A 27,080-nucleotide genomic window follows, 5' to 3' on the forward strand; every position below is an offset into this window, starting at 1 on the left:
TTTGTGGGGATACTCTATCCATACCATGGGAAAATCAAACAACAACTCTTAACATTGATTAGCACATTCACTGGCGGGAACAAGATGGGTAAAGGTGATTGGCTAGTACAAGAGGGGGGTTCCTTTGAACTGATTGGTTTAAGCCTCGAGGGGTGTACTTGCTAAATGACATGGTTTCCCAACATGTTACCAATCACTGTAAACTACTGGGGGGTCACCTGGCATCCCAGGTATTTTCCCTGTCTCATGCTGATTGGTGGTTGCTAGGGGGTTGCTATGGGTCCTCACCTAGCCTGACCCAGTCAGGGACACCTGGTGCAGCAGATCTTATTATTTACAGACAAACAACTCAGCAGGGAGCCTAGAAAGGCTCTGTGGGTTTTTCCAAGGACAAGGGTCACGCCCCCTTCCTTAGGACAGGCCTTGAGGTAGAAGCTGCTGTTATTTATTTATTTTCTTTTACAAATTTTTTTAGACTTTATTATTTATTTATTTATTATTTGTATATGGTGCTGAGGATGGAACCCAGGGCCTTGTGCTCTACCGCTGAACCACAACCCCAGCCCCTGTTTATTTATTTTCAAAAATGGAGTCACATCAGTTTCTTACAACAACTAGAAAATACCTATTAAAAAATTTTAAAAAATAAAAAATATGGCAAAGGGGCCTGGGAATGTGGCTCAGTGGTAAAGTGCTTGCCTGGCGTGCATTAGGCCCTGGGTTCAAATCCCCAAGCACCAAATAAATAAATGACAAAGAACCAGAGAGATTCATTGTTAGAATCTGAGCAGCCAGGCAGGATGCTCAGATGCCTGAAGCAGGAGGATCCCAGGTTCGAAGCCCAGCCACAGCAACTTATAGCAAAGCTCTAAGCAACTTAGACTGTCTCAATATAAAAAAGGACTGGGTAGTGGCTCAGTGGTTAAGCACCCCTGGGTTCAATCCCTGCTACCAAAAGAAAAAAAAAGGAAGTATTCATCCCCAGGGAGCAGGGGATGCAGGTGACTGTCACTCCCTAGGATGGGGAAGCCAAACCCTGCTCCTTCCCATTGACGCCAGAATTAGACAGGCAGTCTGTGTAGACAGGTAAATAGAGTCAGGTCCAGGTCCGGTCAAGGAGGCCAATTTTGAGTGAGTCTGGGAAGTTGGAGACTGTCCCCTGAGGGATCTTACGAAGAACCTGCCCCTGCTCCAATCTGTTGCCAAGGTAACCCATCCCAGGAATTTCCCCTCCCTACTGGGAGGGAAAACGCACGCCAGGAAAGCACTTTACCACTGAGCCACATTCCCAGGCCCCTTTGCCATATTTTCTATTTTTTTTAATTTTTAATAGGTATTTTCTAGTTGTTGTAAGAAACTGATGTGACTCCATGTTTGAAAATAAATAAACAGGGGCTTCCCCCTTCAGCCCACCTCTTCCCACCTGTTGGCCCTCCCACGGAGCATTCCTGGGCCTTCCCACCTCTGCAGGAAGGAGAAAGACAAGGAGGGGAAGGAGGACAGAGGAACCCTAGGACGCAGAACAAGGGCAGAACACCTTGCCTCTGGGGACACCAGCTCGGCCCCGTCCTCCCTCGCAGAAGTCTGCTACCCCCGCTTCCCGGCTCGCCTCGGCGGCTTCTCAAGGTTCACCCTCACCGTGTGGGGAAGCAGGGCTCTCCCTTTGTCGCATTCCTCTCTTCCTCTATGACCTCATCTACCCGGTACCAACTGGCCGCCGCATTCAGGTGTACTCACAGCTCACGGGACTGCACGGCGCCTGAGGAAGGGCCCCTAACCACGGCCTGTGCCTGACTCCAGGGCCTGGCGCCGCCACAACGCCGCGCGCCCCCTTCAGCTGCAGCACTCGGTGTCAGGCTCCCTCCTCAGCCTCACTCGTCCCGCTTCAGCCCGGCAGCCGCCGGTCACGCCCTTCGTTCCTCCCCTACTCGCTGCGGCCGTCGGGTTTCCGCCTCCTCCACGCCCGACCCGACCCCTGGCGCTGCGCTCGGGGCGGCGTGCGTCGTCAGAGCCACGCAGGCCGCAGGCTCCCGATGGGTCAGCCTCTCTAGCGTTCCCGCCCCGGCCTGGCCCGCGGTCTGGGCGACGCGCCGACCTCGCGGTACGGCGAAGGCGGGGCCTCACCGCCCGACCTCTCGCCTCTGATTGGCCGTTCGGAGCCGACGCGCTCGCCGTTCCTTCCACCAGGCTGGGGGGGCGCTCCTGGCGCGCGCAGGGAGGGCGGGGCCTGTGGCGGTAGCGATCAAAGCCCCGACTCTCCTGCCCGGAGGGGGTCTCCTGCCCACCCCTCCGCTTTCCCGGGTGACCCGGGAGGGGGCGAGGGAGGAGGTGAGATTGTGGCTTAGTGTGTAGGCGAAAAGGGCGTCGGAGGAGAACTGAGGAGGGAGGGGAAACAGGCTGCCGGCGGCGGTGAGGTGAGCAGGGATTTTGAAGAAAGCCCCCGCAGCCCACCCTGCCCTGCTGGGCAGCCTGTTTCACCATCTTTCAGTCTGGACATTGCACCCCCCAGTGTCCAGCGACGGCCCCTTTTGGCCCCTGGTTCCTCGGAGGCCAAGAGAATGCCCACGGACTTGTCGGGTCTGGGCAGCAGCCTCTGGGACCCTGGCAGGATTCTGTATTAGTCAGGGCCCTCTAGAGGAACAGAACCAAGAGGAGGTACGATTATGAACAGGGGGTCATTAGCTTGGCTTGTACAACCAGAAGCTGGTAGTCCACAGTGGCCATTGCAGCCTGGAGAGCTGGAAGAACCAGCAGCAGCATGGTCCAAGATGCTGAAGCCTCACAACAAGAGAGATCAGTGGTGCTGCCCCAGTCCAAGACTGAAGGCTTCTGAAAACTCCCTGGAGAATCAATCACTGGCAGAGTCCACTTGGGAAGAGTGGAGGAGCAAGAGTCTGATGTCCTCCTACCATCCCAGCAGCAATCAAGAATGCAGTCAAGAAGAATCTAGCTTGCATCTGCTGCCACTTCCTGGTTCTTCAGCTTTTATTCCATCTAAGCCTCCAACCTATTGGACTGGGCTGCCCATGTAGAGGGAGGGTCTCCACTTTGGTTAGCTATCCCACATGCCAGTCATTCCTAGACATATCCTCACGGACACACCCAGAAGCCTCTTTTTTTAAAATATTATTTTTTAGTTTTAGGTGGACACAATATCTTTATTTTACATTTATGTGGTGCTGAGGATCGAACCCAGTGCCTCATGCATGGTAGGCGAGCACGCTACTACTGAGCCACAACCCCAGCCCCCAGAAGCCTGTTAGTCTTCAGCATTTTTAATCCAATCAGGTTGACGATTTAAATTAACCATTATAGATCACAAACAGTGGAGCCTCTGACATCCCTCCTGGCTTGTGGGGAAGAGAGCTGGGAGACAGGACTAGGGAAGGTTTGGGAAAATGGGCTTGGCAGAGGAGGCAGTGTGGTGGCCAGAAGAAGGGGTCAGTCTGCTCAGCCCTTCATCTGCAGTGTGAGGTCAGTCCTTGTTCCTGAGTCCCCTAACCCTGGCATGTAAAAGTCACTCAACAAATACTTGTGGATAAACAAATTTCCTCAAATTGAGGGTTTATTGTCGCCCATATTAGAGAAGAGAGAACCAAGGCCTGGCCCACACAGGCCTCTTGGGCACCTGTGCCAGAGTCTGAAGCTGTCTCCACTTTCTGGGCATCAAGGCACAACAAAACTGGGGCTAAGTGACAAGGCCATGGACCAGTGGTGGTGTCCAGTGGGCATGGGGTGGGCAAAGGGAGGGTGCAACTCCCGAGCCCAAGATGAGAGGGACATGGGCTGGGGTGAAAAAGTACCCCGTGGTCCTGTGCTGGGTGGTTTAGGGCAGCCCCTTTGTGGGCAGTGGGCAAGGAGGAACCAAAGTAGTAATCTACAGATGGATGTCAGCAACACCTGGGCTCTGTCATCAGCCTCCTTTTAGGGAAGGAGAGGATAAGACCCAGGCTCCCAGACTGGAATGGTGCAGAAGCCACAGTAGTTCTTCCAAGGCAGCTAGTTAGGACAGGGAGGGGACAGCCCTGCCCACACCCCTGGCCTCCACCTGTCCTCCCCAGATTCATTTACCTTTCTGCAGGATATGCACCTACCTCAATGCCAGCTCTTGAATAAACTTAAGGATACAGCCCTGAGGTTCCCTCCTCCAGGATCCTGCAGGGTCCTCCTCAGACGGCAAACTCTCTGGCTTCTCTTCACTGCCAGCCAAGGATCCCTTTCTGGCCAGGTCTGCCCACCCTCACTCCCCCAGGTTGGGGTGGAGAAGAGTCAGTGAGGAGGGAGATCTCAGAATCCCAAAGATGTCCAGGTGGTGATCCCTAGAACCTGTGAGTCTGCTAACTTACCTAGAAAAATGGACCTTGTAGATTGATTAGATTAAGAGTCGGGGGATGGGAGTTATCTTGGATGATCTGTACAGACCCAGGGTACTCTCACAGTCTTTTTAAGTGAAAGAGAAGAGTCAGAGAGGTTTGTAGATATTATGCTGATGTCTTCCTATGCCAAGCCAAGGAAGACAGCTGTAGAAGCTGGGAAAACTAAGGACACAGATTTTTGCATAGCCTCCAAAAAGAACTAGAACTGTTTGAACCTGGATGTTAGTCCAGTGAAATGATCTTGGGCTTCTGGACTGCAGAACTGTAAGATAATAAATGTATTATCCTAAGGCATCGAGTTGGGGATAGTTTGTTACAGTAGCCAGAGAAAGGACCACCAGTCCTGCTCCTGCCGGGCCGGTTTCCTTCCTGAGGCAGGGGTGTGGCTTCCCAGTGACCCAGTGTGCTAACCCCAGCTCCCACGGATGATGTTCACAGTGGTGTGGGGCAAGAACTGGTCTGGGAAGACACACCCTGGACTCCCTGGTGTTCCTCCTCTGGCTTGCCACCTGAACTACTTCTGAAGACATGCCTGAGTCAGGGTGTTGGGGCCCTGGCAAGCCTTGGGTACCTGCAAGCATTCCCAGGCTGCATCTCAGTTATCTGTGATGCCACCAATTTCCAGTAACCATTCCCCCAGTAACCTCTTGGCACCTACTGCATTTCCAGTGCTGGCGACAGACATGTGAACATCACACAGGAGCTTCCCATCACACGTGAGCCTCCCCGTCCCTTGGTGAACCCCAACACCAAGGGGGGTTTCAAGGCCTGTGGTCAGTCTGTGCAGAAGGTAGCTACCATCGGCCTCTCCTGTGACAAGAAGGCTTCTGGGAGCCCATGCCACCTTCCCTGAAGACTGCTGCGAACTAGAAGACTCCAACTTCCACTGGAGCTGGAGGAGAGGCTCTGCAGAGCTGATGGAGCCATGGAGAAGGAAACTGGCCCCTGCCATCAAACTAGAATGCTTCTTCACATCAAGGAAGCAGCCAAGAATGTGAGGAGAGCCTACTGAACGGGAGAAAATCTTGGCCAGATGCACCTCAGAGCATTAATCTCTAGGATATATAAAGAACTCAAAAAACTGAACGTCAAAAAACCAAATACCCAATCAAAAATGAACAAAGGAACCAAACACTTCACAAAAGAAGAAATATGAATGGTCAATAAATATATGAAAAAATGTTCAATATCTCTAGCAAGTAGAGAAATGCAAATTAAAACTACAATGAGATTTCATCTCACTCCAGTCAGAATGGCAATTATCAAGAATACAAATAACCATAAATATTGGTGAGGATGTGGGGAAAATGATCAATTTGTACATTGCTGTTGTAACTGCAAATTGGTGCAACCACTCTGGAAAGCAGTATGGAAATTCCTCAGAAAACTTGGAATGCAACCACCATTTGACCCAGCTATCCCACTCCCTGGTTTGTGAGTTTGGTAGGGGAGGCAATACTAAATATCAGCATACTACAGTAACAGCTCAATTAACAGTAGCTAAGTTATGAAACCAACATAGGTGCCCTTCAGATGTATGGGTCAAGAAAATGTAGTACATATACACAATGGAATATTAGCCACAAAGAAGAATGAGATTATGGCATTAGCTGGTAAATGGATGGAACTAGAGACTCTCCCGGTAAATGAAATAAGCCAATTCCCCCAAAACAAAGGCCAAATGGTTTCTACGATATGTGGCTGCTGAAATACAATAAGTGCCCTGGGAGTGGGAGGGTATTGTAATGGATTGGACAGGGCAGAGTGGTGGTGGGGGGAGAGAGTGAAGATGGGAATGGGAAAGACAGAAGAATGAATCATTCATAACTTCCTGTGTTCACCATGAATACACAACCAGTGAAACTCTACATCATGTACTCCCACAAGTATGTATGATATGTCAAAATACATTCTACCATCATATATAACTAAATATATAACAACAAAAAAATTGACCCTTGGAAATTAATCAGGGTGAAGGGACTCGGGCAGGAAAAGAGGCCAGAATCACTGAGGCTAACCAGGGAAGTCCAGGACTCCTCTAGTCACATGCTTGTGTCTGACTTGGGCCACCTTGGCTTCCGTAAGCCATGATGACCACAGCTGCCCCACAGCATGTTGGGAGGTTTGCAGAGTCATGATCCAGAGGTGAAGGCAAGCTGGGACTTAGAAACAGGGTAGCAGCCCGTCTTCATGAGATGGCCTCGCTGGGCCTCAGCAATTTAGCAAGGCCCAAAGCAACTAAGAGAGACGTGTCTCAAAAAGTAAATAGTTCAGGGGGCTGGGGGTGTGGCTCAAGCGGTAGTGCGCTCCCCTGGCATGCGTGCAGCGGGGTTTGATCCTCAGCACCACATACAAACAAAGATGTTGTGTCCCCCGAAAACTAAAAAATAAATATTAAAATTCTCTCTCTCTCTTAAAAAAAGAAAAAAAGTAAATAGTTCAGGGACAGTGGAGCATACCAGTAATCCCAGTGGCTGGGGAGGCTGAGACAGGAGGATCTCAAGTTCAAAGTCAGCCTCAGCAATTGCAGGTGCGAAGCAACTCAGTGAGACCCTGTCTCTAAATAAAATACAAAATAGGGCTGGGGATGTGGCTCAGTGTCCGAGTGCCCTTGAATTCAGTCCCCAATACACCCACCCCCCCCCCCTCCAAAAAAAAAAAAAAAAAAAAAGTAAAAAGGACTGGGGATGTGGCTCAGCAGTTAAGGGCCTCTGGGTTCAATCTTTGGTACTAAAGAGAGAGACGAAGACAGAGACAGGGCCCTACCATCCCTGGTCAGGTCACCCCTGCCCCTCCGAGCCTGAGTTCCAGCCAGGGGCATACTTGTCTTCCTATGTCCATCCTGCAGGCAGTAGAGTGGAAAGAAAAGCTCACACTCCGTGTGGGATACTTGTCCCTGCAAGGAACAGTGGAGGGGCATGACCACAAGATATCAACAGCAACTTTTCTCTCCAAGACCCCTCGACCTACAGTGCACCCCAAGGAAGAGTGGATCAGAACCTTCAACCCTGGTGCCGGCTGGGGATTCTTCCGCGGCCCTCTTTCGAGTTCAGAGCCCCTGTATGGATGTCAGTGGGGTGGCGCCCAGCTGGACTCCACTAGACTCCCAACTAGATCTCAACAGGGGTGAGGTTCACCAGTGACCTCCAGGAAAACCCTTACAAACGTCAGGCCAGGGCACCCTCAGCTGGACAGCCATGGGAATCAGCCAGAGACATCTCCAGGTGGCCTCCCATGAGGGTCAGGTGTGTTCCCAGAGGATCCATGTGGACCCGCTGCGGTGGTTGCTGCTGTCCGTGGTGGTACTACCTAAGTGCCCTGCCCAGTCTGAAGAGATAGGTGCTGGGAATGCACACGCTAAGGCCCCGGGGGATGCCCAGAGGATCCCAGGCGCAGCGCGGAGGCACTCATCGAGGTCCCCACACCCTCCTCATGCCCCGTAGTCGTGGGGTCCAGCCGGGGCCCTCCCCTGCTGGCCACGTGCGGTCTGATGGGTCGTCCAGCGTGCCCTCTGGCTGGGCTGGGTCCTTAGGGACGCTCTCGCGCTCCAGCGCACCCACCGCAGGCCCTGGCAGGGTGTTGTCCAGGTCAGGGCTGGTGGGTCGCGGCGTCCAGGGTGGCCCCAGCGTGGGTCGCGGCGGAAACCAGGAGAAGCCGGGCTCAGGGGCCAGAGCCACCAGCTGCGGCCGCACGGGGCCGGCGGAGGCAGCGTGCGGGATGAGGAAGAAGATGTAGACGCCGGAGACCACGAGGCCCGAGGCCACCAGCACGGCCAGCGCAACGGCCGCGTTGAAGACGCAGGCCCCGCTGCTCAGCGTCAGGCGGCGCGACAGCGGGCGGCCGAGGCGCAGAGGCGGCGGCGGCGGAGCGCGCGCGGCGCGGCTCTTGCGCGGCCCGGGCGGCGGCGGCGGCGGCCGCAGGTAGAGCAGCCCGCGGCGGCGGTCGAAGCGCACGGAGCCCTGGCGCGGTGGCGGCGCGCGCGCGTCGCGGGGCAGCAAGCCAGGCTGCGTGGGCAAGGCGGGCAGCCCTCCGCGCGGCGCCAGGCGTGTGGGCGCGCGGCACACCGGACAGGCCACCGCGTCGCCGCCGCCCGCCGTGGCCAGCGACAGGCGCGCCAGGCACTCGAGGCAGAAGACGTGGCCGCAGTCTAGGCGCTTGGGCAGCTTGAACACGCCGTCGAAGGGCGACACACAGATGAGGCACTCCATGGGAGACGCGGGGGGCAGAATGGGGCCCGAGCCGGGGCTCCCATCGCCCTCGTCCTCCTCTTCGTCCTCTTCCTCATCTCTACCTGGGAAGCCGGGCGCAGAGGGCGCGCCTGGAGAGCTGGGGCCCGCACTCTGAGTCCGCAGGCGGCGGAGCCAGGGAGGCCGCGGGCAGGGCATCTGGAACCAACCTACGGGGAGAGGTGGTCAGGCGGGGAAGGGCAGCAGCACGTAGGGTGCCAGAGGGAGGACTTCTAGAAAAGGGGCTGCGCTGAGGGGGTTACCCAGAACAGGGGGGGGACTGTCAGGTTAACAGGAGCCAAGGCGTCAGGGATGGGCCCTTGAAGGTCCAGGTAGAGACTGCAGCCACTTGTAGATTGTGTGGACCCAGTGTCTCCAGGAAGGAATAGGTGCAGGGGACCAAGGTTAAGTGGGACTCCCAGACCTGGGAAGCAAACCTGGCTGTGGCACCCAAGATGCCACGGAGGACCCACCAGGGTCAACTCCTGAGATAAGGATGCGTTCAGACCAGTGAAGTATCCTGAGCTACAGGACACTTCACTACAGGGTGAAGGGACAGCCAGCAACCCTCCCTACCTTGTGATGCCTTCTCCTCTGCCTGCTAGGGGTGTCCCTCGTGTTCTGCCCAGTCTCTGGTCTGCCTGCTGTTGGGTATCTGAGTGCCCCTCCCTAGGGGAGGGTGTCTGACCTGGGGCCACCCCCACAGGTCCCACGCACCTGCTGAACTTGTCTGGCTGGCTACCCCACCCCCAAGACCAAGCCTGCCTGGAACAGCAAGCCTGACTCGGGCGGATGGATGCTGATGATACTGTGCAGGGGGGGATGCGACCACCCTTTTCCAAAACCTACCTCGGTGCCCCTGTAACCCTAGCAACTGGAGTTTGTAAGACAAGGATCCCAAGTCAAGGGTTGGCCTGAGTTTCAGGGGGCTGGGGCTGTAGCTTCCTGTGCAAGGTCACAGGTTCAATCCACTGTGAAACCAAACATTCCACTATGGAGCCACCAGATGGGCTGCCCGGGCAGGCTCCTGCTTCTCCTAGCACCCTGTGAGTACAGGGCCTGACCTACAGGCCACAACCCAAACAGTGAAGCCAGCATACACATCTAAGAGGTGGACAGCTGGACTGACCAGCCTGCACACAGGGCTGGGATGACTGTGGCCCAGACAACAGACCTTCTTTACCTCTACCTGGGCGTGCTTTTGGGGAGCCTGACCTCAGGATGATCCACAGGTACCCAGGTCTCACGACCAAGACCAGAGCAACATCGGATATGCCAGGCTCTCACGTCATGGACATCCTCTCCCTCATTCCCAATACCTGCTGGAACACTCTAGGGCATCTGGCCGGTGCCCTGTGACTCAGGTTTCCACAGGCTGACAAGTCATGCCAGTGCCATGAGCATCCCCATCACACAAGGCCACCCCCCAAAACACAGGCAACAGATGGGTACAGCTGTCCCCAAGGGAAGACAGTTTATTGGTCAGCAGCCGGGAAATCAGCGGTTGGACTTGGCCACACGCTCCAGCTCGTCTTTCTTTTTGATGGCGTAGGAGTTAGAAGAGCCCTGTGAGGAAACATCGAATTAGCTCTAGATGCTGGGAGCGCCCCCGACCCCTGCCCTGAGACCCACATTCCAACCCACCTTGGCAGCATTAATGAGCTCATCTGCCAGGCACTCAGCAATCGTCTTGATGTTCCGGAAGGCTGCCTCACGGGCCCCTGTGCACAGCAGCCAGATGGCCTAGAGCATAGGGGTCAAATTAGGCCTGTAGGACTGTGGCCCTCCAGTAACTGGGCCCATTCAGACAAGATACAGGGGGGAGGTGACATCGGCTGGAAAAAAACAAGTGTCCACAGACATACACACCCAATGATAGGACTTTAGACCTGCCATAACAATGTGATGCGTGCTCTTGACCTGGACCTTTGATTGACAAGGTAAAGGGCACATTGGGACAGATGGATAAATGACAGATATCGTATTGCTATTAAATTCCTCAGGAATGGAATGATGGGAACAGATAAGCCTTGCTCATAAGACACCTGCTCAAATGCTTAGGGAAAAACTGTTAGAATTACTACAACTGCTTCTTACCAGGTCCAAGAAGAGGAAACAAAAAGAAAAGAAACCACCCCACACAGTGCATCTGTAGCATACACTACAATTATGGTACACTTTACACACTGTACATCAGAAACAAGATGAAGCCAGACTTTGAAGGGCTCCAGGAGCCAGGATGTGCTCTGAACAGGGTGTGATTCCAGGAAGCTTTCCTGGAGGAAGTGAGGCTCCAGGTAAAACATGCAAACAGGGACAACCTTTCCGCCCCAGGCAGGACTCCACCCACTCCTGACAGCTCTTCCCATTCCACCTGCACAAGGCCAAGGGCCCAGCCCCACCTGATTCACGCGGCGCAGTGGGGACACGTCCACAGCCTGCCTTCTCACTGTGCCAGCTCGCCCAATGCGCGTTGAATCCTCCCGGGGGCCACTGTTGATGATGGCATTCACCAGGACCTGCAGAGGGTTCTAGCAGACAAGGGGGGCTATGAGCTCAACGTCAAGCCCCACGTGCTCCCCCTCCCCGACTCAATCCTAAAACAGGGTGACAGCCACATAGGTGCTAAGCGTGGCATGCATACCAGGGCGCTTCAGTATGTGGTACAGGCACAGCCTGCCTTGCTTGTCACAGAGTCCTACCTCACCAGTGAGCAGGTGGATGATCTCAAAGGCATGCTTGACGATGCGCACAGTCATGAGCTTCTTGCCGTTGTTGCGGCCATGCATCATCATGGAGTTAGTGAGGCGCTCCACGATGGGGCACTGTGCTTTGCGGAAGCGCTTGGCAGCATAGCGTCCTGCACTGTGGGGCAGGTACTTGGCATACTTCTCCTTCACCGCAATGTAATCCTGAGGCAGCAGGGGATGAGGAACAGTCAGGAACAGGATGGACACAGCCCAGGACCAGAGGATACCCAGTACCCAACACTGCAATCCCAGTCTGCCCCCGCCCCAGGGGATATGGATGTGAATCCAGCTTGCCTTGAAAGAGGGAAAACTACACAAGTGGATTTCCTTCCATGTAACACTTCAAGAGCACTCCATTCACAACGGAGTGAAGTCCATTGTTTGTTTTTTTTTTGCAACAGTGCTCCCTGAACACGGACGCTGTAGGGTGGACGATTCTCTGCTGAAACTACCACAGGATGTTCAGCAGTACCCAGTACACTAGCAGCAACCCACTCAGTTTTTGTTTGTTTTGGCAGTGCTGGGATTGAACACAGGGCATACTAGGCAGGTGCTCTACTATCCCTCTTTATTTAGACAGGGCCTCTCCAGTTACTGAGACTGGCCTCAAACTTGCAATCCTCCTGCCTCAGCCTCCCGAGTTATTGGAATTGCAGGCATGCACCACTGTAATTTTGATAACTAAAAATATATCTAGATGTTGCTGAGTGTCATCAGAGTCAGAAACATTGTTAAAGGCCAAAATGGTAGCCTTGCATACATAAGGATGGCAGAAGGAAATTAGAGGAGTATGCAGAGTGGACTGCAGTTGATACTTCCATTACAAAATGTGCCCAAGGCCACTCCCCCACCCCCAGTTTTTACATTTTTAATACCTTTATTTTTATATGTGTTACTGAGGATAGAACCCAGTGCCTCACAGGTGCTAGGCAAGTGCTCTACCACTGAGCTACAACCTCAATCCCATAGTTTTTACCTTTCTAAAGCATTGTACAAAAACAAAAAAAGTAACTGAAATCCAATGTGACCGTGAGGCAAAAACATACCATCTGGTTCCTAATGAAGAAGTTTGGGCCTGTGGGGTGCTATGGTACAGCACTCGCCTATCATGCAAGAAGCCCTAGATTCCATCCCTTGCACCACAATATACAAAGCTGCCTACGCAAACCCATGGAGGGGTGAAGTGAAGCTCTCCCAGACATCCAGAATGAAAATAATCCTGTATCCTTTAGGCACAGTACATAAGTGCTATGGCATCTTTAGAGGGAACAAAAATGCTTTAATTTCTTTTCAAACAAAAAGGAAAAAAAGTAAACACAACTCACATTTATCTTTATACAAACACATTCACAAAACATCATTATTATTATTATTACTACTGTTTTATGGTGCTAGAGATTGAACCCAGCGGCACTTAACCACTGAATTCTCGGCTCTTTTTTAAATTTATTTTCTCCTTTGAGACAGGGTCTAACTAAGTTGCTTAGGGCCTCAGTTAGTTGCTGAGTCTGGCCTTGAACTTGTGATCCTCCTGCCACAACCTCCCAAGGTGCTAGGAACTCCAGGCTTGCAAAATATAACCTTTAATATCAATTTTTTTTAAAACACAGGAAGAGCCCTCAAAAATACAAGCTCCTAAGGTCCATGAAACTCCTGAAACAGGAAGCTATTTGAGCGCTGGGGGCATGCTCAGCAAAGTGCACACCTCTGCATCAAGGGGCAGGAGTGGCAGAAACTCTGTAAAACAGTATGAGAATAAGACAGAAGTACAAGCACTTACAATTCTTGATTTCAACATGTTACAAAGCTACAGTAATCAGGACAACACAGTACTGGCATAAACATAAGATATACAAACCAACAACATAATTCAGAATCCAGAAATAAACCCATATATTCACGGCCAACTGATTTTCAACAAGTTCACCATTCAACTGGTTAAAAAACAGTCTTGGGGAGGGGGGAGGGTGGAGGATGGGAAAGGCAGCGGAGCACAACAGACACTAGTATGGCAATTTGTAAATCAATGGATGTGTAACTGATGTGATTCTGCAATCTGTGTATGGGGTGAAGGTGGGAGTTCATAACCCACTTGAATCAAAGTGTGGAATATGATACGTCAAGAAATTTGTAATGTTTTGAACAACCCACAATAAAAAATTAAAACAGTCTTAACAGATGATGTTGGATAACCAGACCACGTTAAAAAAAAAACCGAGATGCTGGGTTAGGGCTATAGCTCAATGGCAGAGCACTTGCCTGGCATGTGTGAGGCACTGGGTTCAATTCGATCCTTAGCACCAATAAAACTATAAAATAAAGGCATTTTGTCCAACCCCCCCTCCAAACCACCCAGATGCTTCCACTTTAAAACAATAGAAAAATATTTTTTTTGTGTGTATAGTCCTAGCCTTGAACACATTAGGCAAGCACTCTACCACTGAGCTATAGACCCTAGACTAAATGGTAAACAGTTATGTGTATTCACTACAAAAACAACAAAACGCATGCAACAGTATATGTGATACTTCTGAAAAAGGAACCCCATATAAAACTGTACTAACCTTTAGGCAAGATACAAGAAAGAGTGGATGTGGTGATTCAGCGATCTTTTTTAAACATATTTTACTTGTAGGTGGACATGATACCTTTATTATTTATATGTGGTGCTGAGGACTGAACCCAAGGCTTCACACATGCTAGGGAAGGGTTCTAATGCTGAGCCACAAGCCCAGGGATCTTTTTAACTGTCCTGACTTTAAATGTTGACTTAGTGGAACAATCCCCATCTCCTTCCAACGCCTAGTAGGGAAGGCCAGTGTCAAGTCCCCCTCACCTGCAGGGAAATGTCATTGATCTGCACATCATCAGTGCTCCACTTCCCGAAGAGCTTGATGTCCGGGGTCTCTGCCACTGCAGGTGCGGCTGTCTCCCACTCCGTCATCCTGGGGACAGGGTGAGAGCAGAAATAAACAGAGTCCACCAGCCTGGAGCACACGCTCCAACTCCGGTGGGATCAACTGTGAGGCTGACCCCATCCTGTGGGAATCAGAAGGGACCTAAACAAATTGTGAACATCTAGGCACCCCACCCACACCCCCACCCCTGAGGCTGACCCTCCTCCTAGCGGTGAGTTGAAAAGCTAGGAGGGACCACTTTCTCAGGCTTCGGAAAAGCACTCGGCTGCCATCCGTCTCACCCCGGAGCCCCGGTTCCAAGATCTGACAAGTCACCTTGTCCACAGCTGCTTCATGAAGCCCTACAGCGGCTTAGCAGACAATGCTCAGCCCAGCATCTGACGGGAATCACACACCGCCATGCCAATTTTACCCAGGCAAAACAGGCTGCTCTGACCGTCTTCCGCATCCTTGAGGTGGTAACACTATCTGACATAAGGATAACCGCACAAATGCTGCGACAGAACCCATGAAAAAGTTTCCATTCCGGCTTGATACTCGGCAGACACTAAGAATTCTCTGAGGAAAACGAATACTGGTAACAAACGGTTACCAAGGAGCTACGAGAACGGGAACTTCCAGTCTCAACGTGCAGCCGAAAATCCCACATCAGTGCCCGGGCGCGCGGCCTCGGCGGTGGAGGACCACGGCGTAGCACCCAGTGGCTTTGGCCGCGCGCGCTTCCGAGTACCCGTTTTCCAGAAGAGGGGAGAGCCGAGCACGGAAGGCGCAGGGCCCTGGGCCCCTCCGCCGATCTCCAGAAGACCCTGGGCCGCCCCTTCGGGACCCAGACCCCCCTACAGCCTAACCTGAGAGCACAGCTGGGGAGTCTCGGTCGCTCCGCGTGCACCACGCGCCACACTCGTACAGACAGGAAGAGGCCGCGCAGCGCAGACCGACGCTTTTAAGTGGAGGGAAAACTTCCGGGTCAGCAGAGGCTCCGGGAGAGCACAGTGGCACTGAGCGCTCACAGACCAATCCGGAGTGAGGATGAAGGGCAGCCTCCCAATCAGACGAACGCGCCTATCCGCCGCGCACGCGCACTCTCAGAAGCGGGACCACAACTTGCCTGGCGGAAGTGCAGTAAGACGTCGTTGCCAGGACACGGGGGCCAGTGCCCAAGTGCCTAGACGTCCAAGACCAACGCCGCCATTTCAAATGAGGGCAGAAGTCCGGGACGCGATCATTTCGGCCTGGCATTCGGCTCGGTACCCTATCGTTCTTTGCCGCCCTCAGGACGGCTTCCTCAGGACACACGCATCGCGTCTCCGCATTGGTGGAGTGAGTCTGCCACCGCCCTCCGCAGTGCCACGAGTATGCGCCGTCCACGCGCGGCCCCTCCCCACTGCCTGGGTCTGCGGGTCCCCGGCCGCGGCGGTCATTCCTCCGGGTACCTGCCGCCGGGATTTCCCCGCCGTCGTGCCTTTGCTTCCACAGTTTCGCGTCCTGGGGAGACGGGTTCGCGGCGCTGAGAGCCAGACCCACATGCTGGAGCAGTGCTACCCATCTGGAGGTGGGGGAATTGGAGCCGGGCAGGGCTGGCAAGCTGGGTCCCCTCGGGGGCGTTCTTTATCCTGGTGCTCATAACTATGTCCGCGGCCTCGGCTCTTGGGCTGCTGTTTTGAACTAGGCTGACTTCTACTTAAAAAAAAATTTTTTTTAGAAATATCTTTATTGTATTTATCTTATTTTTATGTGTTGCTGAGGATCGAACCCAGAGTCTTGCACGTGCTAGACGAGCGATCTACCTCTGAGCCACAATCCCAGCCTCTGACTTCTGCTTTTTTTTTTTTAATATTTATTTATTTTTTAGTTCTCGGTGGACACAACATCTTTGTTTGTATGGGGTGCTGAGGATCGAACCCGGGCCGCACGCATGCCAGGCGAGCGCGCTACCGCTTGAGCCACATCCCCAGCCCCCTGACTTCTGCTTTTGAGACCAAAGGCTGTAATGAGGGATGGGACTGTTCCCCTATCCGGCTCCCATACAGGCCTCTATCTCCCCAGCTATTGCTTCTTCCAGCTGCTCCCAGAAGGATCTCTGAAAAGGTCAGCTGGGGAGGGGCTGACAGTGTCCTTATAAAGATGGGTTAGGGATGTAGCTCAGTGCAAGAGGGGTTCAGTGCCCAAAACCACAAGGGAAAGAAGAGGCAAAGTTGGGGGAGACACCCATGTGACCATAGAGGCCTAGATTGAAGTGATGCACCCATAAGCCATGGAACATGGAGCCACCAGAAGCTTGAAAAAACAAGGAAGGGTCCTCCACAGAGAATGTGCCCTTGCACCACCTTATGAACTTATGATCTTCGGAACTCAGTAAATTGTGGTTTTAAGCCACTAAGTTTGTGGCAATTTATTACTGCAGACATCCGCACTAATATACTCCAGATACTGAAAAGCTCCCTTTGCCATGTTTGGCCTTTACTTCCGTGTCACCATGATAACCTCACGGTGACACCTGAGATGCCATCCTTCCTACCTCATTCTCTTGCCTCCTATAGTTAGCAATTACTCTGGGGTAAGCAGCTCCCTGATCCCATAGGGACAATTAAGAATCTAGGAACCAGATTGCTTACCTTTCAAAACAATCTTATGGGCTGGGGATGTGGCTCAAGCGGTAGCGCGCTTGCCTGGCATGCGTGCGGCCCGGGTTCGATCCTCAGCACCACATACAAAACAAAGATGTTGTGTCCGCCAATAACTAAAAAATAAATATTAAAAAAAAAAAACAATCTTATGAGGTGGACATACCCATTTTACAGTCAGCGAGTCCCAGAGAGATGAAGTAACATTGTTCAGGTCAAAGAGCAGAAGGAATCTCCGATGGCTGCCCCATGGTGTGATCTCTCCTACTTCAGCTGTCTTTCCCATGTCCCTGCGTTGTGTCTCCCACAATTCTGGGGGCCCCTGCACATACACAATGCCTATGACATATTTGTTCTGTGAACAAGGAGTGGTCCTTTTCCCTAGGTATGGCATAATCCAGACAGGGACTCTATCCCTAAACACTCTCCCTCTTCAAAGGAAATGCTGCTTGCCCAGTAACCATGTGATTATGGGCTGTAGTTACAGAAGGGTTTGTCCTGCCTCCAGGCCTGCTGAAATAAAGGTGCAAAGGAATGAACAGGCATACTGACTCTCCAGTTCTTGCAGGACTGCCCTGTCTCTCCCTGCCACAGTGCCATGCCTATGGAGTGTGTCCAAACACAGGCTTCTAGGGACAGCTGCCTGTGCCAGTCCACCTGCTGGGTGACTTGGCTTAAGCCTCTTCTAGGTTCAGTCTGCAAGCTGCAGATTGAGACCCTGTGTTGTCAGGATGACTGTAGATCTGGAGAGATACAGGGAGAGTGCATGTGCTGGGGTGTTGATAAGAATGGATCCAGTCCAATCCCCATACTTAGGGTTAGCTAGTAGAGAAAATGGGAGGCTGGCCAGGCATAGTGGAGCACACCTGTATTGTATTTTTAAAAAAATATTTATTTTTTAGTTGTAGTTGGATACAATATCTTTAATTAATTTGCTTTTATGTGGTACTGAGGATCAAACCCAGGGCCTTACCCATGCTAGGCGAGCTCTGTACCACTGAGCCACAACCCCAGCCCCACCCCTGTATTCTTAGCTGCTGAGACCTGCAAGTTACAGGGCAGCTTGGGCAACTTTGACCCTGTCTCAAAATAAAAAATGAAAAGGGCTGGTAACATATAGTTCAGTGATAGAGTGCCGCTGGGTTGAATCCCTAGTACTGGGGGTGGGTGGGGAGGGAGCATCAGGTGCTGGAAACACAGGCATAAGTACATAGAGGTACTACTGTGGTTGAATTGTGCTTGATGAGGTTGAAGGCAGAGGCTCTAGGCCTGAGGCATTCCCTTACTCTGCTCAAAAGGGACATAGGTCAGAGATTTTTTTAAATTGTCAGACCTTCTAGTACCTCATGGAGACTGTATTAGTTTCCTGTTTGCTGATGTAACAAATTACCACAAACTTAGTGACATAATACAACACACAGGAGGTCAGAATTCCAAAATGAGTGCTGCACTGAGGTTAATACAGTAGGGGAGGACAGGCAAGAAGGTAACCTTTGCCTTCCCCACTGACCTAGATGCCTTCAACTCCTGCTGAAATTCCTTACTTTTTCTAACTTTGTTACGGTTTTCAAGATTTGTGATTTAGGTCTAAGTGTGTGGCTCAGTGATAGACTATTTTCCTAGGATTAATCCCCAACACTGCAAACCAACAAAAAAAATTTTTTTCCCTCCTGAGGAAATTTGGCCAAGCCACTGTGTTTTTCTCCCCTCCTGGGAACTACCAATCTTCATTTCACCTCTGCACTTCCAGATCCTACAACCAGGGCCCCTGTTGGGAACTGGACCCAGAATAGTGGCTCCAGTTAAGCACAGCAACAGGGTCTGTGGGTGGGCTGCCATGGGATCATGCACCAGGTAGTTACTCCAGAGGGAGGCCCTTTCTGTGCACAAGAGCCGGAGGTCTCAGTAATTCAGAACTCCTCTTTATGCGTGAGTGCCTAAGTCCTGTGTATTTTTGGAGGGCAGCAACCCAGGCCTTCAGCCAGTGGCAGAACCTGCTCCATTCATTAAACCACCACCCCCCTTAAGATTTTTGGAGTTAAGGTCTTGGGAGCCACCAGATGACACAGGGGGCCAGCGGTCCTCCAAGTGCCCTTCAGTCATCACTCCAACCTGGAGAAGCACTGACATGTCCTAGGCAGAGTAACAAACTAAGGACTAACCTTGCTGGACAGGGAAAACAGACCCCTTGGTGCAGGGGGCTCCATGTCCAGATTGCCACAGGATTGAGAAAGGGAATGGAGTAATCTGAGGGTTAGCAAATCGGTGGCACTCTGCCTGTGCCTGATTGGCTAACAAAATTAGCCTATGGATGCTTGCTTTGCAAGCACAAGGCCCTGGGTTCAATCCCCAATGCCCAAAAAAAAAGGTCTATGGAGGGGGCCACGAGATCGATGGGGACAAGATGAGAGTGACAAATAGGTAGGATGTCTGACCAGCTCATCCTATCCAAGACCAAGGACCAAGGAGACAGTACGGTCTCACCACTTTTGTGGGAGGCCGTGATTCTCCGCCGAGGCTGTAGAGTCACCTGGCGTCCAGATGATGCCTTCACTCTGAGATTCTGATTTTGTCATTCCAGAGAGCGCACGCTCCTTGGGACATTTCAGAACTCTCCAGGTGTTTTGCATCCCCACCCAACACTTATTGCATCGAGGCTGGAAATGGAAGCCCATTTCTGGGTCCCGACCCCTCGAAAACGTGACCGGGCGCAGGGCTAGCCAACATCCTGCCGGCCAATCTCCCGCTTGGCCCGGCGGGACGGGCGCGAAGGCGTTCTTTACCCGGACGCTGTCTCCTTGACGACGACGCAGGTTTGAGCTCTCCTTCCAAGGGGACGCACTACCTGGTTGCCGTGACAAACGAGGTTTCCCCGCTACCTCGGTTAACGAGAAAAGGGCCCAGCAGAACTACGTTTCCCAGCAGCCCCAGCGCAAGCGTCGTCCGCCATTACCCTAGTGGGGTCCCGAAACCCTCAGTGCCGCTCGGCCCGGAGGATCCGGGAGGAGGGCTCCGAGTTGCGTGCGGGGCGGTGGCCCTGAGACCGCCCCGGGCGAGTAAATGGCATTCTGCGCGGACCTGGGACCCTGGCCTTCGAGGCGGGGACCTCCGGGCGCTTTAGCGCTACGCTCTCCCGCGCCTGGGGACGGCGGCGGCGGGAAGCCTCGTACTTCCGGTCCGTCTACTCTGGGTCCGCGCCTTCAGTTCCGGGCAGGTCCGCAGTCTGTCGTTTGCCTTCTCCAGGCTGCGTGGGAGGTCGCGCCCCACGAGGGCAGGCCCAGGACTACCGGGGCAGCTCCGGGTCCCTCCGGTGGCGCCTCCTGGCCTTTGCACTTGGCTTCCCCTGCGCGTGGCCAAGCCCGGCGGCTCCTCTCCCGCGGTCGGACCCAGCGCCAACGCCCCCGTGGAAAGGCAGAAGAAGCCGCCGCCCCTCCCCACATTCCAGCGGCACTCCGCTGGTCGTCCCCGACGGCTTGTTCTTCTAAGTGGACGCCTAGTGCGTTGCTTGCCTTCACTGCCCCACTTCACTCCGACCCCGGCACAGATGTCCAGTGAGTGCTGAAACTTGCTGTCCCCGAGGGCGGCACAGTGGGGAGAAGAGGGGACAGGTACAGAAGAGTCGTGCCGGCACGCAGGGGCCTCCCGCTTCCCGCCGCGTGTACGTGCAGGACCGACGGCTAGGGTTACTGTCCGTTAGGATGGTCGGGGAGGTTGGCCTGTGACCCAGGGAGGTGCTGCTGCGGTGGACTGGGCACCTCTCCACACCTCAGACCTGCCCTGTAGAGCCTCTTGGGCTCACCGGACTTCCCGGGCCGCGGACCAACCCCCTGGGGGAGTTGAACCTCACTAACTTCCTGGGTTTCTCTTCGCCCTTTGGTTCTGCAGGGCTTAGTCTTGAACACTTGGTCTCTCAGCTCCCCTGTGCCCTAAGGTGGTGATTCTGCATCCTGCTCTCAACACCAGCATCCCTGGGGACACTTAGAAAGGATTTGCTGTCAAAGCAGCCTGAGACAGCTGTAATGCAGGACTGGGGACATGCTTCCCAGCTCCGGGGACCTGAAACCCAGATTATTCTTGCCATGCTTGTTCTTGGTTCTTGGGTCCAAGATCAGAAGGATTTTCAGTTTCAGGTCGGGTAGTTGGATGGTGCAAGCTGGAAGGAAGCGGGGGGCCGCAAGGCCTGGGTTGGGTTGTAGGGGGCAGGGTTTTTTTTGTTTGTTGGTTTGGTCCTGCCCCTCCCCCGTCCCCCCCCCAACAGTATTGGGGGTTGAACCCAAGGACACTCTTATCATTGAGCTATATTCCCAGTCTTTTTTATTTTTGAGGGGGCACCTCTCCACACCTCAGACCTGCCCTGTAGATCCTCTTGGGCTCACAGGACTTCCCAGGCCGCGGGAATTGAATTCAGGGGCACTGGACCACTGAGCCATGTACCCAGCCCTGTAGGCCATGTGGGAATGCTGAGGTCTGTCAGGAGGCAGTAGGGGCAGGACAAGGGGAAGGCCTGCCAGAAAGGCAGGGCAGGGCAGAGAAAACAGTTTACGACAGTCTAGCTGGAATGATTCCGGCAAGCTTTAAACCGCAGACTATTTCCTAGTTGTTTGGCACCTGCCCTGGACGACTGAAACAGGAATATTGCCTCCAGAGGCACAGGGCCCAAACTGGTCAGTCTGCGTATCAAAGACTTGCTGCTGGCTGGCCCCACGAGGGGCTGCTGTTGAGACAGGGTCTGTTTGTTGCCCAGGCTGGACTAAGGTGATCCTCCTGCCTCAGCCTCAGTGCTAGGACCACAAGTGTGTGCCAACCTCCCAGCTCAGAAAGACTTTTGAGTGAAAGAAACCGTAAGGTACAGAAAATAAAAATATTCTCATATTTTCATCTTCCATCCTGTGAATGAGGCTAAAGGTCTCCAAGCTGGTGTTCCCGGCTTCTTCTCATGCCCTCTGGTTCTAGTTGCAGCATTCCAGGGCCCCTTTTTAGCTTCCTTATATGCTCATGACTTCAGCAAGGTCATGCCAGGGAAATGCCCTGTCTGGGGATTGGCTCGGTGACAGTGGCAACAGCCATCAGGCCTAGACCTTCTTTGAGCACTCTGGGTCTGTACCAGAGTACTAATTGTCCATGCTTAAAATTTCCCATGTGTGTATATGTGTGTGTTGTTTTGTTTGTTCTTTGGTACTGGGGGTTGAAGCCAGAGGTGTTTTACCAATGAGCTACATATCCAGCGAACCCTCTCCACCCCCGTTTTTGAGTATTTTGAGACAGGTCTAAGTTGCTCAGGGCCTTGCTAAGTTGCTGATACTGGCCTTGAACTTCCAGTACTCTTGCCTCAGCCTCCTGAGTTGCTAGGATTACAGGGGTGCACCATCAAACCAGCAGGTGTGTGTTTTTAAGACAACGGACACTTATCATCTTGTATATTAGGGTGAAGAAGTAGGAGGAGCTTGGCAGGGTGATTCTGACTCAGGGTCTCCCCACTGTGCTGGCCTCCTTCCGGGCCGGCCCTCAGAGACAGCAAGTTTCAGCACTCACTGGACATCTGTGCCGGGGTTGAAGCTGAAATCAACATGTCAGTCGAAGCTGCATTCATCTGAAGGCCCTTTTGGGAGCTAGAGCCAGTAAAGACCAGGGATTCCTTGTGGGCAGAACCCCTGGTACTCGGGATCGAACCCAGGGAACTCCTTCCCTGTATGACTTCACTCAACTTAAGTGGGTACAGTAGGCCACCTGTGGGCACTCAGACTGCCAGGAAAAGCTGGAGGGTGAGAGCGAGGGTGATGGGCTCTGTCTGATGCTGGGTGCTTTAATGATGAGCCTCAGGGTAGAGGGGAGGATGGCGGGTCCTATCCAAGAGAGGGACACCCACAGTCCCCTTTCTCATCCTGTGCACACAGCCTGCATAGTGCAGCTCCCCTGCAGTTACCCTGAGCTCTGCAACTGGGGTCTAGCTCTGGGGTGTGGACAGATGATAGATGACATGGAATACAGTACACCATCTTCCTCACCTGCTTCATAGCCAGAGAGAAAACACGCAGCTGAAGACTCAAGGAAGTTGGTTAGACGTTAGAAGGGACCTGGGCCCCTGAGTCACTGGGGACACAGCCTTCCTTGAAGGGCCCATTGACCCACTTCAGACTGTCCCAGGGGAAAAGTGTCGTATGGCACTGAGCTCCTGTAATTGTTATGGCAGTGTTGCCTGCTGCTGAAGACTTTTTAAAAAATTAAAGCTAAAATCATTACTTGTGCAAAGTGAGACAAAACAAACGTGTTAAGGATTTTTACTTCCTTGGTTTTTTATTTGTTGGTTGGTTGGTTCTGGGGGTTGGACTCAGGGGTGCATTACCACTGACCTACATCTCCAGTACTCATTTTGAGACAGGGTCTCACTCAGTTGACGATGCTGTCCTTGAATATGAAATCCTCCTGCCTCAGCCTCTCCATTAGCTGGGATAATAGGTGTATGCCACCAACCTGGTGGATTTTTACTTATTGACTAGAGAAATAGTAAGATGTCTGCAATTCTTTGAAGATGGAGGAAGGGACCACAAGCCAAAGAATACAAGGAAAGCAGCTAAACCCATTGGAAAAGGCAAGAAAAGTGGTTCTCCCCAGAGCCTTAGTGGGAGCTCAGCTGAAATCAACTGTGTGTGTGTGTGTGTGGGGGGGGGGGGGGGTTGGGGACTGAACCCAGGGTCTGAGGATATCTTGATTTCAGCCTAGTGATGTTCATGTCAGGCTTCTGGCCCCAGAACTGTGTGTGTGTGGGGGGAAATACATTGTTTTTTGGTACTGGGATGGAACCCAGGAACCTTACCACTGAGCACAGGGTACAGTAAACTGCAGAGGCTGGCTTCAATTCACAGTCCTTTACTTTAGGCCTCGAGTGTCTGGGATTACAGACAGGCATCATCAAGGCCCGACACATTACGGTTGTCTTAAGTCATTGAGTTCGTGGTAATTTGCTACAGCACAGGAAACGTTTCTCTTCCCTATGTGGACTCCATCCACTCCCTTAATAGGTTCTCCCCTCTTAAGCTGAAGAAGGCTGCAGCGGTTCCAGCTGATGTGCTCAGAGCTTCAAGTTCTACAGGAAATGGAGGCGCCCGCAGAATCCTCGGCCCCAGATGCTCACAGGTGCACGTCTTTCGTTGAGCGATGTTTGGCTGGGCCGTGGGCCCACACTCGTCTGAGCCACCAGGACTGGGAGTGGGGGCTGCCCGGGGGAAACAAAGCTCCAGGGGCGAGGAGACGGACTCAGCGGGGACGCGCAGTCCCCCCCACTGGCCGGCCAGCGCCTGGTGGGAAGCAGCCGCCAGCGGCCGAGACGGTGCGGGGTGGCGCTGGCCGGGGTCCCGCGCCGTCTCAGCTCCGAGGGGGCGGGCGCAGGTCTCCTCGGAGAGCCTGTGCCGTCACTCAGTCCGGGGAGCCGGGCTCGGCCAGGACGCTGAGTGAGGCGGACGGCCGCCGGGCTCGGGGCCGGAGGAGCCTCTCCGAGACCACCGAGAACCCGGCCGCCGCGGCGCCCAGAGCGGCCCGGAAGTGGGGCTCAGGCGGAAGCGCCGGGCCTGGCGCGCTGCGGGGCTGGACGGGCGGGTCCTCTCGGCGCACCCTTCCTCTTCGTGCGTTAGTTCGCTCTCGCGTCCCCAGTCCCCGGCTCCGGGCCCTCCCGGTCCCTGGCCGCGCCTCACTCCTGGCTCGCTCGCCTGCCATGGCGCCTGGGCAGTGCCAGCCGCGCTGTTCCTTCGGCCCAGGCGTTGGTGGCCGCGGGAGGACCGGCCTGCGGGAACCCGAAGGGGAGGTGGGGGTCCCAGTTAGGGGGAGTGGCCAGTAGGAACCGAAGGGCCCACCCGGGCCTGGAGGTGCTCTCCCGGGAAGGGCTGGCGGCTGTGCCCGCCTTGTGTCCCCCGCAGGGAAGCCCTGGGCCCCACACGACTCTATGGGAAGAGAAGTCGTGAACCCACTCGACTCTCCAGGGTGACAGAACAACAGCTACGGTGAGAAAAAAACGTGAAGCCTGTCCCCTGTGCACCTACGGCCCCAGGCGAAAGCCCCCTGCCCAGTTAAACCCTGGAAGTGCTCAGCGTGCGTCGCGAACACCGAGTCCTAAAATCCTGAAAGGAGGGTCTCTGGAAAACCAGCTGAAACCTAAACGGCCGGCGCGGTGGCCCACGCAGCTCTAATCCCAGCGGCCCAGGAGGCTGAAGCAGGAGGATTGCAAGTTTCAGGCCAGCCTCAGCAACTTAACGTGGCCTTGTCTCAAAATAAAAAGTAAAAAGGTCTGGAGATGTGGCTCAATGCTTAAGCACCCCTGGGTTCAATCCCCAGTACCAAAACACCACCACCAACAAAAAACCTAAATGGAAGGGACCCTGCCTAGTAATCCTGGCCACCTCCACAGTTGTTAAGGTCACATAAATCAGCAGCCGCATACATCACTCAAAGAGTGAAGATAGCTCCTGCTTCTCCTGAGTCAGGACTGGATTTGCAGACCCCCTTCAGTGAGCCAATTGAGGACCTCAAGCTACTCTTTAGTACAATCACTTAAGGATTAGCTGAGTATTTTAACAAGGTAATAACTATTTTGTCTTATCTATAACCAAACTTACTCATTGTCTCTGCAATGCTGACCATAAAACCTTCCAACCAAGGTGTAGGGATCTCCTTCCCAGGACTAAACCTCACCCTTTGGTCAGTAATTGGCTCAAGTCAGCCTCTAAGAGATCTTTAGATCTAACATATTTGTTTAAAACTTTACAATTGATCCCATATAATTCCTGACCCGAAATGCAGACCAGAGTTGTGCCTCTGGATGTGATCATGCGATGGAAATGTGTCATAAAAGGCCAGGTACTCCAGGGGTTGCAAAAACTAGAATAGGCAAAGGACTTGCATCAATATCAGGACTGAAATACATTAATGTGGGTGATTTAGCTTGAGAAGGGTAGTTATATAATGACTGATGAAGAATATGATTGTCCCATTTTAGATGAAGATAGAATAGTTGATGAGTTAGAAAACCAAATGAGAGAAGGTGAAACTGTTGTAGGGATAGATGAGGCAAGGCACCGAGGACAGCAGGAAACAGTTTTATTTGGCTGCAGCCATGTTCAGAGGGCACAGCTTTTGCTGTAATCCGTTAATCCCCTGAACCCCGAGTTCCTGTAGTTTCAGAGTTTTACACCCAGCATGTAAGGGGAGGGGCTCAGAAGTTCACAGTCTGCAGAAGTCCACATAAAAGCAGCTTTTTCTTTCACTGTTTTGGGCAAGTTAACCCTCCAAGGACAACACCTGAGAAGGGGGGAGCTTCTTCTCCCCTCTCTTTCCTCCCCCTGCCAGCTATTACAATGGAGCCCAACTGGCAACTTCTCTTATCTTAAAAATGTAGACATCTCTGTGAAGCCCAGCTCAAGGCCAGAGGCCTTGTTTGCACATTTCTACAAACTACTATACTGGATACGTTTGAAAAACTAGTAAGGGGTGTCCAGAACCTGGAGTGCTGGTATTCTCAGCCAGTGGCCAAATAAACAGGGCAACACGAAAATAGGAAGTTTATCTACATTGGACTCTTTTGCAGAGACTCTTTTGCTGACAGTCCTAAAATCAGCCATGGTGAAGATTTCTGGAGAAGACAAGACTTTTCTGTGGAGAAAGGGGGTGCCACTTTAAAACTATTGTTGATTACCATAGTTGTGATTTCTTCCTTGGACACTGGTTTCACATAGTTTTTGTGTTGAGAACAGATAACAGTTTATTGTACAAAAGACTTGAAACAAGGGTTTATGTGGTGAGAAGAAATTAAAAGATAACATTCAGTGTGAGATTTTTCAAGTTCTCTGTGAAGAAGCCATAGCATCCTACAGAAGAAATTGTGCATCAACTGTCCAGCAATAAACCAGAACTAGAATAATATAGATCACATCTTGAAATGGATTGAGCAGTGGGTTAGAGATAATAGCACTTGACTGGCCACTTTACAGTCACTCTTATTGATTTCTTTCTGTCCACTTCATAGAAATTGTCCACATACCAGTAAATATTAAAATCATGTTGCAGTCCTAGCAGGTGCACATGCCTGGGTCTCTTTTTCTCTACATGAAAGCTAAACAATCTCAAGTATAATGAACATAATATTAAAAGTAAAAATTGTCATTTAATGCTTTAGTTACTAAATAAATATGACCAA

General features: G+C 52.6%; 3 protein-coding genes and 1 pseudogene across 3 annotated transcripts; 2 read left to right on the top strand and 2 right to left on the bottom strand.

The window, feature by feature from the left end:
- Positions 1–7,066: 7,066 nt before the first annotated feature.
- Rnf225 (ring finger protein 225) lies at positions 7,067–9,901 on the bottom strand. The gene is made up of 2 exons (XM_046431033.2): positions 9,182–9,901; positions 7,067–8,775 (listed from the first exon to the last, which is right to left on the bottom strand). The coding sequence occupies exon 2, from the start codon at positions 8,762–8,764 to the stop codon at positions 7,787–7,789; it is 978 nt and encodes a 325-aa protein (XP_046286989.1). The 5' UTR covers positions 8,765–8,775; positions 9,182–9,901; the 3' UTR covers positions 7,067–7,786.
- Positions 9,902–10,054: 153 nt separating this feature from the next.
- Rps5 (ribosomal protein S5) lies at positions 10,055–15,279 on the bottom strand. The gene is made up of 6 exons (XM_046431041.2): positions 15,122–15,279; positions 14,192–14,300; positions 11,308–11,517; positions 11,008–11,136; positions 10,250–10,348; positions 10,055–10,171 (listed from the first exon to the last, which is right to left on the bottom strand). Exons 2-6 carry the CDS (start codon positions 14,297–14,299, stop codon positions 10,103–10,105), a joined length of 615 nt encoding a protein of 204 aa, XP_046286997.1. The 5' UTR covers position 14,300; positions 15,122–15,279; the 3' UTR covers positions 10,055–10,102.
- Positions 15,280–19,849: 4,570 nt separating this feature from the next.
- LOC124084081 (uncharacterized) lies at positions 19,850–26,955 on the top strand. The gene is made up of 3 exons (XM_046431037.2): positions 19,850–20,448; positions 23,917–24,031; positions 24,871–26,955. The coding sequence occupies exons 1-3, from the start codon at positions 19,958–19,960 to the stop codon at positions 25,075–25,077; spliced, it is 813 nt and encodes a 270-aa protein (XP_046286993.1). The 5' UTR covers positions 19,850–19,957; the 3' UTR covers positions 25,078–26,955.
- On the top strand, positions 25,720–26,955 carry LOC124084092 (adenylate kinase isoenzyme 6-like; annotated as a pseudogene).
- Positions 26,956–27,080: the final 125 nt, after the last annotated feature.

This window comes from Marmota monax, unplaced genomic scaffold (genome assembly GCF_021218885.2).
Source record: "Marmota monax isolate L192 unplaced genomic scaffold, Marmota_monax_Labrador192_F-V1.1 WCK01_AAM20220418_F8-fsc00215, whole genome shotgun sequence".
Taxonomy (NCBI): Eukaryota; Metazoa; Chordata; class Mammalia; order Rodentia; family Sciuridae; genus Marmota; species Marmota monax.